Here is a 16121-nt window from a genome sequence, read left to right as displayed (position 1 = left end):
CCACGGTTGTCCAATGTGACCCATGCTCTCTTGTACTTCTACATTAAGCAACAACCTTGAGAAAGGCGCAAGCAGAAACGTTGGTGTTGCATCTGTCAGGGTTCACTTTTTGCAGTTATCAATAAACCTATTTTGCATACCATAAAACTCTCCTTTTCCTTCGAGTGGTAAGCAATTGGTTCAGGCAGCAGCAACAATCCTGATAACATCCATACAATCCATTATCCATTATTTCATTTCACATTTTAAGGGGCATGGTTTACATTTCGACAGATCATCAAATGGAATAGTAAAAAACTAAGTTCTATTTTCTGGTTTACATAATAAGCATGTCACACTGATATAAGTAAGCAGCTGCAGGACTGTCGACGGCTCTGAAACGAGTCACATTATAATTTTAGGGCCTATAATCCTGTAAGAGCTGTAAATAAACCTCAGGTTACCTTCCTAGCTCATCAGCTATGATGTACAGGTCTTCCACTTTCTGCTGCTTGAACACAGCCATGCTACACCTTCAAGTCAGGGGAACTTCATTGGATAAGGCTGCGGAAAAACATATAGTTTGAGTAGTGTGAACAGTCCACAAACCAAGCGATAGTGCACCCCCTGAATTACATAGGCTGTGCTCAAATGTTTTCTCTAAAACAGTCATGTTTTATCATGCACACCTATCGCTCAGCATCAAGTATATTATAAAACAATCTGTTGGTATGAGCTAATCCTAATCTTAATTAGATGTCTTCTTATGGATCACACACTTCTACAATGAGCGAAGTGACACATGTGGGCTGAACCTGTATAGTCAGTGGTTAGTGCCAAGCGTGCTTTATGAAAAAGTGCAGGAATTCTCAGTGTTCAAGTATCTTAAAATGTTTACAGCATTTCTGAAATGGCCTGCGATTTTTAACAAGTATTCACATGTTGTGTGAGTAATCCAGAGTAAAGGAAGCTGATGTTTTCACATTATTTTCATGCTGAAATTCCCCCTTAAAGTGTGAGCCAAATGGAATTGTTATATTCCTACTATAGTAGTATATTTGGGATTGCTGTATATGGAGCATTCAATTATTTGTGACCTCTAATTTTGTTGGTTTTTTTTTGGCAGCATAAGGCTGTGTTCAAATTGTCTTCATTTACTGTGGACACTAGACAAAGTTATTGACGTATGCACTATATGGAGACTGTGATGGATGCAGAACAGTGGCATCTATATTCAATAAGCTACACTACATGGAAACAGTATTGGGACATACCTATTCATCAATGAATTCAGGTTTTATGGCATGGGTTTCTATGGCTGAACAAGTTTTATACCACCAAGCACAATGTCAAGTGTTGGATATAGTGATGTAAAGCACATCATAACATAGACACATACTTGAATCAACATTGTCCCATGTGCTACTCCATTACTTGTACTGCTTGGTAAAGCTCTCCACCAGCTGCAACTTTATAGAAAATCCAAGGAAATCCAAGGCATCAAGACAGTTCCTCTCTGTTTATCAATCTTTATTTGTCCCAGCATACAACAGAAAAAAAAATCCAATAACAACGTTTCGCCCCACAAGGGACCTTTTTCAAGCCATAAAAATTAATGTGCCTTGGATTTTCTATAATGTGGAAACATGTTTTGTTTAGTGATTCATGCTTCTCTATCGGGCAGTCAGAACAATGCCAGTTTTGGTGAACGCCAGAAGAATGTTACTTTGTTGACTGCATTATGACAACTGTAAATATTGGTGGTGGAGGGATGTTATGGGTTGTTTTTTATGTTTTTTTCTAGTCTCCTTATCGCCAATGAAGATAAAGCGTAAGGTTTCAGCATACCAAGATATTTTGGTCAACTGTATTCTTCCAACTTAGTGGGAACAGTTTGAGGAACCCCTTTTCTGTTCTGGAATGACTTTGTCCCATTGCACAAAGCAAGGTTCATAAAGGCAGGGTTGGATGAGTTTGGTGTGGAAGAACTTGACTGGCCGCACAGAGCCCTGACCTCAACCCTATTGAAAACCTGAACAGAGATTGTGATTCAGGCCCTCTCAACCAACATCAGTGACACAAATGCTCTTTTGAATGGGCAAAAATTCACACAGGTACACTCCAAAATCTTGTGGAAAGCCTTCCTAGAGTAGTGGAATTAGTTAGGCGTCCATATAATGTACAAGTCATATGCTTTTGAATAACTTTTCATGTTGTATACATTCAACAAATGCCCTAAAAGCCGATGCTGCAAGCCACATATTGGATTTATTTAACATATGAGCCTTATGAAAAGCTTATAAGCCATGTGATTAATGGTCGTGTGTGATGGAAGCCATATAGTGACTACTATGTTTAAAAATGTATACTCAACGATATACCATATTTTATGCCATACTGTTTTGTGGGGGTTTTTTGCAATACACTTACATATACTGACTAAATGGAAGCTAAGAGGATACTTTATGGTCTCTACTTGACTGATGAATATCTATACATGTGTTTAGCCTGTACGTTGCAAGCTTTAGCTTATGCACTAAACATATAGTAAAAACATTCTGTAAATCGGGTCTACACTGTCTTTTGGTTCAAGAGGATAATAGGGGGGTTCTTGTAGATATATTGTTATTTTACCCCACTACCTGCTTCCTCTACTATACAGTTCAAAGAAATGTAACTATTTTTAGACACGTCTATCTTTTTGTGCACAGAACCCGATAAGCCAGTTTTCCAGTTGTACAACTGCAATTACAGCACAAATTGGAAACATACAGACCGCATACTGTATATCAGGTATCAGATTCATGTTTGCTCTCTGACTTTCAGGAAGGTCTCACTTTTCATTTGCAGGTGATCTTGGTCAAAAGAGCTAGTCTGGATGGTCTCATCTACGGAGACATAAGGCTATGTGCGCACCCTGCATCATTTTGGTGTCCACAAAGATGCACGTTTTTGATCTCAAAAAAACGCTCCCTCGGCATGCATTTCTGACAGTGCGTTTTTTATGTCAAAAATATTGACTGGAAGGGCTCAAAAACGCTGGCAAAAACGCAGAAAGAATTGACATGCTGCATCTTTGTGGTCACCACAAAGACACAGCCAAAAAAAAAAGCTGCAACGTGTGGACGGCAAAAAAGAAATCTCATAGATTTTGCTGGGGGAAGGAAATGCATGCAATTTTGAGACCAAAACTGCACCCAAAAACATGCAAAAAAGCGGGAAAAAACGCAGCGTGCACATATAGCCTAATAGTTACGCCATAGACGTCCTGGAGGCATCTATTGTACCTTCGTGTGCCTCTGATTCTAACAAAGGCAATTTTTATTTTGTAATAATATGATGGATCAAACAGGAACAAAATTGTTGCATGCTCCATTGGACTCCGTCATATCTCAGGCTTTTCTGTGTAATGACGCTGATTAAACGTAGAATTAAATTGGGTTTGAAATTGATCAACAGAAAGATCAAAAGACTCTTTAATGTCAAAGTGGAAAAAATGCTTACAAAGCAATCTACATTCATCACAATTTATGAATATGAGTATCCCTTCCCTTCAAGTGACTACTTAGGGTAAATTATAGTCATCAGTCTATGTGGATGGGTCTCTGTCAATTGTGCACATGTGTATCCAGCAATATCCCCAATTGTTCCCTGTAGCAGAGTTCAAGGTCTGGTAATTTCCTTATAGTAGAATTACTGAAGTATACGAAGTTCTTCAGAAAGAGTTTTATAAGAACCATAGCTCACGAGAAATATCAGACATCATCACATAGCATCTTTTTACAGATACAGCTGGATTGAATATGTCTTGCTGCAAATATTATATATGCTAAAATAGCAAAAATTGTCTACTGATTTGTTCAATCCCCACTGTCTGGCATCATTGATAGACTAGCCATTGCTCACATTATTGATACCATATGTACAATAAGTGACTATACCTCCCTACTTTTGAACAATTAAAAAAAAATAGGGCTGCACCCTTAATAACAAACCCTGAATCACCCCCATTCACCCTTTCTTTTTCCTGACCATGCCCACATTCAGTAAATGTTAAAAAGTGATAAACAAATCCTTTAAGACCGTGTTCACAGCATTGCAAAATCGTCCCATTGTCCTGTTCAATTTTTTCCCCTATCTTTCTTGTGTTTTATTAGTGCATCGGTGGCGCTAGTGTTCCTCACCTTCCAGGTCACTAGCCAGGGCTATTACAGGGCCTACCAGAGTCTCAGGTATCCTGTTTGGCAACAGGTGCGGAACCTGTATAAGGATTTGCTAGGAATGTAGGGTAGAGGTTCAGGTGAGTGAAGGAGGTGTCCCATCTTTACCCTCACTAGCGCTAGGGCCCACCATTGTTAATGTGTCCCTGGTGTATTCCTTGTGTTGTGTCGTGTGCCATACTTCCACTGTCACTCGTGTGACAATTCCTGTCACATTTCGTGCATACGTTTTTCTTCAGGTGTATCAGACTACCATAGAAATGCACAAAACAAATGTTCAAACTTATATTTTTACAATAATTAGAAAACCATGTATAATTTCCTTTACACTTCACAAATACTTAGTGTTGGCATATCACATAATATCCCAACAAAACACATTGAGGTTTGTGAGTGTAATGTGAAAAAATGTGTTAAGTTCATGGGTATGAATACATATTCAAGGCACTATATACACCGGTGTGACCTGTCCTTAGTCCGACACCCAGCACCAACTCCGATCTGAAGCTATTAGCCTCAGTGGCTGCTGGATGGAATGGAGTGAAGGTTTGCAGATCAGCTCCGTTTCTCTTCTGTATGAGCTGATACGCACTACCTGGTGCTCGCTACACGCTAAATGGACCTGTTCTGTACAGCATCATTCAACAGCTGACCGGTGGAGGCGCCTGACCTCAGACGCCCTCCAATCTGATATTGATAACCTTTATTAAGGATAGGTTATCAATATTATATGCCTAGAAAACCTTTTAAATGTTCATTTACAATAATCAGAACAATCCTGAACATCTGTTAACGGTGTCAATTCACGAGATAATAAGTTTACTTTTGGTGATCCCAAGGATTGTCATCCATTGCACTTGTGGCTCTCATCAAACTTCCATCTAACGTGAAATGACTCAGACTAGATTTCCATGTTTACAGCAGAGAAAGTCCATTCCTTGATTCCCTTCAGATAAAGGTTGTGCTGCCCTTTCTGTGGTTCATTGACTAATGTAAATATTCATGCTTGTGAAATAATTTCAATCAAAGTATAGCTTATGCCAGGAATGTGATACTAAGAGTTTTCCTGATCTTTTTTTATTCTTTTCTTATAATAAAGAGTTGCTGTAATATTGTTTCCTCAGGAACATACCGCTCCTCTACCTCCGGGCTTCTTGCTTGCTGGGGGTCGAAAGGGGTGGTGCACTCTTGAAGATTTGCAGTTCAATCCAGCGACATGGTTGTGCTGCTGGCCCAAACTGAGCATTCTCCCAGGCCACTGTTTTTTTCTGCAGTATCGAAGAAGTGCAGTTGGACTGAGGTAGGAGATATTCAGCGATCCAGTCAGCTTTGGAACACCGTGACTAGGCTCTCAAGCATGGACTCTGCAACCGGTCACTGCACTATACCTGTAGCCTATACTTTTGTCTGAATACGTAATCCAGTCTGCGTGCGCTATCAGGCAGGAGATGTGTGGTCCTGTTGTCTAAGCTGGGTACTTCTTGTGCAAGGGTATGAGTGATCAGTGGGGATCTTATAACCCGGTCCCCCACTAATCTGATTTCAATCAAAAGAGCACTGAAATATACAAAATTTCTTATTTTACACTCTAATTTCTGGCTACTATATACCATGAGATCATAAACTTATTGACAACACACCTGTAGAGATAATTGTTATTCAGCGCTCACTGACACTAAATTACTATGCTCTGAATGACTGTACTTTACTGTACTTTCACAAGTGGAAACTCCCAACGACCAAATAATCACTGGAGGTTCCCTATTTTACCCCAGACTGCACAGAAAAGTGAAACTGCTTGTGTGTGGGTCAGTGCAAACGTTTATACTGTAGAGAGATCTATTTTATGTATAGGCAGAACACTCAGCCTGATATCTGCCATATATCAAGTTTTTTCTCCACCACTGCAGATGCACTGGAGCAAGTGCCAAGTTCCCAAGAGGGAAAAGAAACAGATTTGTTTAGGTGCAATTCTAGTGAAATCATGGAATACCAATATGTAAAAGGTTTGAGAGCCAGGCTTGGGGTGTTACTGGTACTCTACAAGAAAATTGTGCAGAAACCCATGTAGAATTACTGTATTTTTTAGATTATAAGACACCCCTTTTTCCCCCAAAATTGGGGGGAAATGTGGTTGCTTTCTTATAAGCCAAATGTAGTGCTGTGGTGATACAAAGGGGTCACAGGAAGCCGGCGGTGGCAGGAGTGGGGCAATGCTGGGGTCCGTGGGCTGGGAGGAGGGGTGTACTGGTGGCGCGAAGCATGCCCCATTGATCTCCCGGCAACAGACACAATGGACATCAGGAAAATGGTGCCAGAGATGGAGCATGTGCTAGATCTCAGTCTGCGCATATGCATCCTCCCAGCATCGCTCCACTCGTGCCACTGCTGACTTCCTGTGACCCCGACTCATCCCTTATGAGCATAGGCTTATGATTAAGGACTTATCTACATTCCAACTGCCCGAAACGCGTCAAGCCATGATGTTTTCATGGAACCGATGATGTTTTTCTTGGATTTTTAATCGTTGAATAAAGTTTCTACACTTTTATATATTTTTCGTTGGATTTATATTTTTCCTATCCTGGAATTGGTGCTGAGTCCCGTCCTTTCTCCTTGCTATTGCCCCTACGGACCTGCCTGTCCGGTGGACATCCTGCATCCCATCTGAACTGAGCGGATACATATACGGGTGAGCTGAATTTTTCTCTTACATCCCAAAGAAAGCAGTTGTCAAACACGTGTTATTGGTGGGTGAACCTCTACCATATACACCTTATACCCATTATTGACGTTTAGCTACAATTTTATAAATTTTTCATTATTTTCGATCTGGCTTCCTGGGAATCCATCTGAGTTGACTACACTTTGCTATTTTAACCACTCATTGGTTCCTCATATATACACACATTGTAGGTGTTAAACTAGTCTTCACCTTATTGTTTGGTATTATTTTTGGTTCTTGAGTCTCATTCTATGCGTTTGTTGTGTTCATCAATATATTTATACTTTACAATTTGCCTTTAAGTAAAATTAGTTTTTTATTTTAACAAATGCATTCCCTGCATTCTTGTTTGTTTGAGCGCAGTATTGGTATCATTATGCATTTGGTACGATATATCTTGCCGGCATGTCACAGTACACTGTACGTCTTTCAAACTTAAGACTTACTCTAAAAGAGACACAACCCATGGTAAACAGCGTGGTGGTTTCACATTGACACAACTCTTAAAGCTAACTTCACGTAATGACACAGCTTTGGCATCTCAGAACACTGTGAAGGCTCGATGTCAGGATCTATGGCCTAATCTGCACTGTGGAGATCCGGATTCTCCAAAGTTGGTCAGAGATACTCCGTTATGACACTTTGCCACAATGCACAGAATATTTGGAGGTAAACCAACTTCTCGCTGCTTGGTCCGCTTCTTCTCTTGGCAGGATAGCTCTCGACACCCCACTTCATCAACTTGACTCCCAGAATCGCTACACTAAGATCTTCCCTACATCTGGTGCCATGCCGAGCCTCCACACACATAGACCCCATGTGTATTCACAGTGCCCCATGCACAGACCATAAAACACATTCCAAATTTGAAATGCACATAAATCATACAGTATATATAGCAACACTGGGATGTCTATGGGAACGCCAGTGTGTTGGCTACCTCTTCACCAAGTCTACGTTACTAGAATTAGCTGCAAATCCAAAGTGTGCCGTGCCACAATATGATCCAAACCGCACTACACTCCTCCACGATTCCCTGATGTCATCCTCCGTCTCACAACCTTGTTTTTTTTGGAGCAATAGCATTCCTTGGAATAGTATATAAATTATTAGTCAACAGAAACATGTATATTGGGCAGGTCAATGGATTACCTCAGATTATGGTCTGCTTCAATAAGGACCAAAGAAGATATAACCATCCAAACACTCCATACTTATCAAACATCCAAGTGTCTATTTCCAGCTCTGAAATAATTGACATGTAATGATTATAGGATTCTATAAAACATCCGTGTCATAAATGTGTGATTACTACGTGCTGCGTGTAAGTGTGTAGCAATGCATTATTTATGACGGTTTGGTTCTAAAAATAATGTTTGCTTTAGGAAACACTGACACCCGCCACAAGGTGTTCTCCTTTATAAAACACTGAAGCATAGGTAAATCTACTGCTCAAATAGCAACTCCTTAATACAATATTAACTGAAATTATGGTTAAAGCCTAAACTGGGCACTGGAAACCCCTCCTGCTATAGGGGATCCTGCAAATGCATTGCATTAGGGAGCTGCCACTTATTGTATTCCCCATATGCGGTGGATCATAAAAGTAATTATATTTTCAGAAAGATTTAGTACAAGCTGAGATCCATAAAAAAAGGCAATATAATAAATAACAGAAGCACATATAAGAAGAGATAGGACCTGGACAGACTGATCCAAGTTGTTTGTTGGCACTATTGTCATGCCCTGCTGCAGCAGCATAGTGATATTAATGGCAGTGCCAGACCAGCTACCAGGCATACCCTACTGAGTATAAATAGGTATACGGGCACTTGGCAATGGACCTTGTATCTCTACAATGTACATTTTCTGAGGGAATCTAAGACACAGGTATAGGCAGCCTTACAGTGCTAAGAGAAAACCACAAGACAACATTTCTGTCAGCATTTACATCTGCTTTTGGAAATAAAAGTATAATGGAAACATCTGAACCTCTTTTGCATCTCCTTATTTCGGCTTCAGATACTCTTGCACAAATACTGACCAAAAACTGACATGTGAAAATGCATTAAAAGTCTGCAGACCCCCAGCCAGAAACACCCAGACATTTCACAATCTTATCATACAGTCTTTGCAAGAGCCTAAGCCCAACTCTGTGCAGGGAGCCTTCATGTACCCCAGACCTTACAGACCATCCCCAAGCTAGAAAGACATACCTGCTGTGCCAGTCACAGTCTCCAGAACTCACAGAGACGTCTTCTTCTCCCTCCCTCCCCTATATCTGTCATGAGAACACTTCTGTAACTGTCCGTGCGTACCCTCGCCCTAGTCATTTACATTACAGATCCTAAGGGACACCTAGCGCTCATGTCAGGTACTGCAAGCCCCATAGATAAAATGGACGTTACTATGAGGTCCTCTAGAGGATCAATGCAAATGCTACAACCGAACAGATTTCTGATTTCCTCCACTGTTAAATACATTTTTTGCATTCACCTCTTTAAAAGCTCTGTCAGACGTCAGTGACAGTTTTCAGCAGTGTATCAGCTGTTCCTATCAACGTTTTATATATTTTTATACATATATACGAGAGTCTGGCTGGCTGAGTGTGATCCCATTGAGGCAATGTGTGGAAAGTAGCAAAGAGATCAGTTAGGGTATGTGCGCACGTTGCTTTTTACCTGCTTTTTACCTGCTTTTTTGCTGCTTTTTCTTCTGCGCTGTTTAATGCCAAAATGGATGTGTTCTTCTATTCAAGCAAAGTCTATGGGAATTTGGGTTTCTTGTTCACACTATGTTGTTCAAAATGCTGCCTTTTTGTGGCAGAACTTTGGTCAAAAACTCAGCTTTTCAAAGAAGCAACATGTCAATTGTTTTTGCCATTTGGGTTTTGCACTGCAAAGCTGAGTTTTTGACCAAAGTTCTGCCACAAAAAGGCAGCATTTTGAACAACATAGTGTGAACAAGAAACCCAAATTCCCATAGACTTTGCTTGAATAGAAGAACACATCCATTTTGGCATTAAACAGCGCAGAAGAAAAAGCAGCAAAAAAGCAGGTAAAAAGCAGGTAAAAAGCAACGTGCGCACATACCCTTACTACCTATACAGTCTCATTCATTGGTATTGCATTTGGCATCTTATACTGAATAGAATTGTATAACTGGATGCTGGATATTTGATAAATTCATGAATTCATTACCTTTGATTGAAAGTTTTTCTACCGGTCAGATGATACTCACATGTGACTTATTACTAATTACATATATACTCGTCTACATTTGCTTCATTCCGGTTGTACTCATTCTGAGTATGGACTGTGATACATTGGGGGGCCATGGGTGTCTTAACCCTCAACTCAACAGCTTCCAGGCCTCCCACGAGTCTGGTGAGGGAGGCCGGGTCCACATCGGGGGAATGTTGGGGAACTCCCTGCGGCCCAGATCAGTCCTCAACAGGTTTGTGCCGGTATTGTAGAGGTGCGCTGCATGGTTTCCGGTCACATGGACGGTGGTTGTAAGAACGGCTGTGGAGTCGGTGACCCAAACCTGCGACTCCGACTCCTCAATTTCCCTTGCACCGACTCAAACTCCGACTCCCACATATATTGCTTATATTTAAGTTAAAAATGTATTGTAGTACAATGTGAACATCAGACACTTAATCAATTTTATGATACAATAATCAAGATATTTAGATAGAACATAAAATATACTTACTGGAATACAACTTTAGAAAACAAAAAACTGTAATAAATTGTAAATAAGTAATACACTATGTAATATAGATTACATATATATATATATATATATATATATATATATATAACACTATGTAATAAACTATGTAAGTGGCAAAAAAAAACAGTTTTGAACAAAAACATACTAAATAACATTTGTGCAGTCTATGAATTTGTTCTAAGAAATAGAATTGCCTCCATAAGATCCTCCTTCATAGATTACCTCAAATCTGACCTAATAATTTTAAGGCTAGGAACAACCTCTCTACACTAACTTGGGTTGGAGGCAAAGCCGTAACCACATGGGCAACATCTCTAACAATTTCCGGGTATAAAGGAATTGCCTCATGCACAGTCAGTTTTGATGAATGGTTGAATTTTTCTATTCCTTTGAGAGCAAGTGAAACATTTTTCTGAAATATGGTCAATCTGCTTGCTATAGCAGACGGAGTGAAATCTGTTTCCTTGTGGCAACGCTTTGACAAGTATTTGGATGACATGGAGCAGGCAAAGTTAAACTCCTCATCTGATGAGGATGAAGATATGGCAGCAGTAGCACTGTCAGGACCCAAGTCCTCTTGCGCCTGGCAGTCCTTTAGGCCACTCATTCTAACTGCTACCTCAGTCACAGCTTCTTTTCCTTTAGTAAGCTGTTGATCATCAAGCAGTATACGATGACTTGGGTCCACAAAAACAGCTGCCAGAAGAATTTTATTTTCCAATAGCGGTCTCTCTCTCCGTTTCATTGAAGCAGAAATGCCATCTGCGATTAACACTACTACTACTACTACTACTGGACTCGTGACACCTATATAGAAATACATGGTGCAAAGTAGTCAAAATGACTACCTCAGTAGTTCTAGTGTTAAACCTCCTCTTTGGGACAGGCAAAATAGCAAGTTCTTCCACTCCCTTATGAAAATGCCAGGAGTTAAATCCTCAGCTTGTAATTTTTTAGTCACAGTAAATGGATGATTAAGCAATTCCTTCAATTCAGCCACCTGTATCCATTAACCTTCATTTAGGGTTACCTGAGGGTTCGCCATATCTATAAGAAACTGTTTTAGTTCAAGCAATCGCTCAATCATTAACCCCTTCAGCCCCGGGGCACTTTCCGTTTTTGTTTTTTGCTCCCCTTCTTCCGAGAGCCGTAACTTTTTTATTTTTCCGTTAATCTTGCCATATGAGGGCTTGTTTTTTGCGGGACAAGTTGTACTTTTAAATGAAAACATAAATTTTACCATATGGTGTACTGGAAAACAGCAAAAAAATTCCAAGTGTGGAAAAACTGCAAAAAAAGTGTGATAGCACAATAGTTTTTGGGATGTTTTATTCACGGTGTTCACTATATGGTAAAACTGATGTGTGGGTATGATGCCTGATGTCGGTGCGAGTTTGTAGACACCAAACATGTATAGGTTTACTTGTATCTAAGGGGTTAAAAAGAATTCACAAGTTTGTCCAATAAAAGTGGCACACGTTTTGCGCCATTTTCCGAAACACGTAGCGTTCTCATTTTTTAGGATCTATTGCTTAGTGACGGCTTATTTTTTGCGTCTCGAGCTGTCGTTTCTAATGGTACCATTTTTGCGCAGATGCTATGTTTTGATCGCCTGTTATTGCATTTTGCGTAAAACTTGCGACGACCAAAAAACGTAATTTTGGCGTTTGGAATTTTTTTTGCCACTACGCCGTTTATCAATCAGATTAATTGATTTTATATTTTGATAGATCGGGCATTTCTGAATGCGGCGATACCAAATATATGTATATTTATTTATTAACCCTTTAATTTTCAATAGAGGGAAAGGGGGGTGATTTGAACTTTTAGGTTTTTTGTTTTTTTTAAAACTTTTTTTTTTATTTTACTAGTCCCCCTAGGGGGCTATAGCGATCAGCAATCCGATCGCTCTTATCTATCTGCTGATCACAGCTATACAGCTGTAAACAGCAGATTCAGTCACTTTCTGCTTCTCTCTGCTCGCGGGCGAGGGAAAACGAAAGTGAAACTTCATAGCTGCAGGCGTCATCACATGACACTGTGCTACGATGGCAACCACCGAAAGTCACGTGATCACGCACACATCACTTCCGGTGGGGGCGCCGGTAAGTAAAAAACATGGCCGCGCGCATTTAGATCTTGCTGCCATACTTTGGCAGCGAGATTTAAGGGGTTAATGGCCGTGGGTGGAAGCGATTCCACCCGCGGCTAGCAGGCACACGTCAGCTGTTGAAAACAGCTATGTGTGCCGACCGCCGCCTGCCCGGGGCAGGGGGCGGGGCTTAACGGGACACGCTCCATGACGGATATATCCGTCCATGGTCGTGAAGGGGTTAAATAAGTGCTGCCCCACCGAGTGACTTGATTGACAATTGCCCCTTTCCCAGCATATCTCTTCAAGATGGAATCAATTTTAGGGGTTCTAGCGGCAATAACCAATTTCCTCACTTTTCCAATCAGATTTCCAGCACGTCCCTCTTGCATAATATCTCTTATTGCCAGCTGCAGCATGTGCACAACACAGCGCATGTGATGAATATGAAACTGTTTTGAAGAAGCTTCAACAAGATCATCTAATTCTAAAGTATCATTTTGCTGTTCTTCTGTTGTTATATCTGTTTGTTCCTCAGTTACATGAACAGCACTGTGGCCTTCCATCTCAAACATACTGAATGAAATGGGAGCTTCTCTACGCCGCCGACCACACCATTCATCTGCCACCTCTTGCTCCCATCTCTCCCTTTGTTTGGCTGTGGCGGGCCTGGTAATTCCCTGGCGTACCAGCTCTTCTGGCACCACAGCCACATGAACCATATTTTCTCTCCCACTGCAGGGCCTGCAATCTTGAGGGCAGGGTGTCTCTCTTAACCATTGCCCGGTTCACATACACATCGTAGCCCGTGCCGTCTTCGGCTATAAAACCGTACCCTTTATCCTGATGGAAGTCTATCATAGAGCATTTATCATCGAAGTCCAGGCTCTAAGGCCCCGCCATCCACTCTCGAGCCAGGGCATCCGCCCACATCCGCTCCTCCACCACCCCTGGCTTCTCTTCCTCCTTGAAAGAGTGGTGGGTAGTTGCCCAGGACAGGGGCCTACAGTGTAGTCGCTCCCAGTCTCTCTTAGGGGCTGGCGGCCTCATGGGGTTAGGGAACTAGGGTCCCTTAGGAGCTGGAAAACGGGGTCTTGCAGGGGCCGGTTGCGGAGCTGGGAACCTTGGTCTCACGGGGGCAGATTGCGGAGCTGGGAAACTGGGTCCCATCGGGCCGATTGTGGTGTTGGGAATGGAGATCACAGAGGGGGGGCGCGGAGGGGCTGCAGCCTTTACCTCAGGTTCCGGATGTTCCTCCAATGACGGCATATCGGTATAGTTGCACTTTTTGGAACCAGCCTCTTCAGGTGAAAGTTCTAGGATGGTCGCACCGGCCTCCTGGGTATCTGCCTCCATCTTTTCCCACTGTTGGACCCACAGCTCACGGCAGACCAGGCCCAGTCCCGTGTGCGGCACAGTGTCCCAGGTGACATACATGGTGGAGTCCTTGCTCTCCTCCATCACCCGGCGCTCGCCCAGTTTCAGCAGTCGGAGAATATTTTCAAGCTCGGCGGCGCTCCCTGCGACCTCCATCAGTGCAGTAAGTCTGGTCCAGCTGTACACGTTGCTTGTGGCATCTTGCACGACCGGCTGCTTCCCCCAGAATGACGCCGGCTTGCCTGATGATGAGTACATCCTGCAGGCCCACCTCTTCCGGCGCCAGAGCCTGGTCATCTTCTACCGGACTCTCCCATAACAGGTCAGAGCTTCACTGCAGCGCCTCCCTCCTTCATAGATGGCACACCTTCAGGCCAGGTACCTTTTCGCGTGCTCGGGCGCCATCTGCTCTCAGGCCACATGTCGCTGCCATCTTGGGAGCCAAGCTGCTGTCCGCCATTTTGGGAGCCATCTTTTCTTCAGTTTCACTTTCGATCTGCAGCCCATTACTCTGTTGCAGCTCTGCTTCAACTTCAGGCGCCGTATCTTCTGCGCCCAGGGTCAGATTCTTTTCCCTGTTCAGATGCCAGATGGATACATCCTGCCGACTACGCCAAATGTAAAGTTCCAGGGAGGGGCAGTCGTGGGCAAGGGTCATGACGGTCCTCAACCTACCCCGGCACAGTATAGACACAGGGGGCAGAGCGGTGTGCGTAGTAAGTGTGTGGAGGGGATACCTGCTAGCTGCTGCACTTCTATATCTTTAGCCGCCTCCTCCGGCTCCTGTTCACTTCCATGGGCCTTGTGCCCCATGTGTTTAGGAAAGGGATGATCACCAGGTAGAACTTTCATAACTTTAGTAATAAGACATTTAACAGCAGTTTGCACTTTTCTCAAGGTAGATTTATCATCGATATCATCATCAGTTACAGTCCTTTAATCCTGTACCAGGCTTGGCTCTACAATGACGGCCACTATGGGGCGACTTATCTTCCTGTTCCTGACCCACCCCTTCAACATGATGGTGGATTGTTTGGCTCGGCACAAAACGGATGGACCAAGTTGCCCTCCCACTGCTACTGCATTCCCTAAGATAGTGACAGGTGCCGGCCTAAGGTAGGGGCGCCCAGCTTCTCCTTCCTCTGCTCCCTGGGCTTACACTTTACTGCAGACGAGCTTCTCTCTGCCTGTATCTTTTCCACTCTTTTGCTCCTTCGGACTTGCCTCTGCCAACTCCACCCTATTCACTCCACTCTGCGTGTACAACTCCTGTCCCAGGACCGTCCCTCCCCAATTAACCTCTGCTGCCCTGTCACTCCCTACCCATCCCTGATCTCTAAGGGACCCGGGAACCCATGACACCTGTTGGCAGCCAGCCGTATTACACTGGAAAGGATACACATAAAATACAATGCAATTCACAAGTATAAACCCTACAATTCCATTAGACACCATGAAGATATGGGGGTGGTAGGGCACTGGACAACCGATTACACTGGTTCAAGTCGACAATTTGCAACATAGAGGAATTTCTGCTGTGGATTTTTTTATGCAGTGTGTGGGTGAGATTTGGTAAACTTTTATCTGCAAATCTGCTACTGTAATACTGAAGAAATACGCCCTGCCACCTGGGCACATCACTCTGTAAGCGGGTCCCTGAGTGTATGTAGGAGACTGTTGAGGTGTAGGGCAATCACTTTTACTAATCAGTCGGCATCCATTTTTCTGTCCTCAACCGCAGGAGCTGTCACACAAGACGCATGCAACACCAATGATTTTTCAGCATAATTATAAAACATGTCTATATCCAACAGCTGCATACCATACAGGGTACTTGACATCCCCTCATTCCTCACTGGGGTATTTCCTTTCCTAGAAACTCCCACCATATCTGCTGCAGCAGCTTCCCTTTCCCCTTTTATACCTACAATCGTTCTGACTTTGGTCTTTAGTTCCATCATGGTCACCCCCTCTAGCTTTGTTGAGGATA

General features: G+C 42.6%; 1 protein-coding gene across 1 annotated transcript in view; it reads right to left on the bottom strand.

The window, feature by feature from the left end:
* Positions 1–9236, bottom strand: part of DAPK2 (death associated protein kinase 2) — a 63260-nt gene extending 54024 nt beyond the window's left edge. Inside the window, exons 1-2 of the mRNA XM_075342655.1 lie at positions 9141–9236; positions 444–543 (exon numbers count right to left, since the gene is read on the bottom strand). Of these exons, the coding sequence (XP_075198770.1) occupies positions 444–505 (62 nt within the window). The 5' untranslated portion in view covers positions 506–543; positions 9141–9236. The remainder of the gene's footprint in view (positions 1–443; positions 544–9140) is intronic.
* Between the last annotated feature and the right edge of the window lie 6885 nt (positions 9237–16121).

The sequence above is a fragment of the Anomaloglossus baeobatrachus genome, chromosome 4 (assembly GCF_048569485.1).
Source record: "Anomaloglossus baeobatrachus isolate aAnoBae1 chromosome 4, aAnoBae1.hap1, whole genome shotgun sequence".
In the NCBI taxonomy this organism is placed as follows: domain Eukaryota; kingdom Metazoa; phylum Chordata; class Amphibia; order Anura; family Aromobatidae; genus Anomaloglossus; species Anomaloglossus baeobatrachus.
This window is presented reverse-complemented; position numbering and strand designations above follow the sequence as displayed.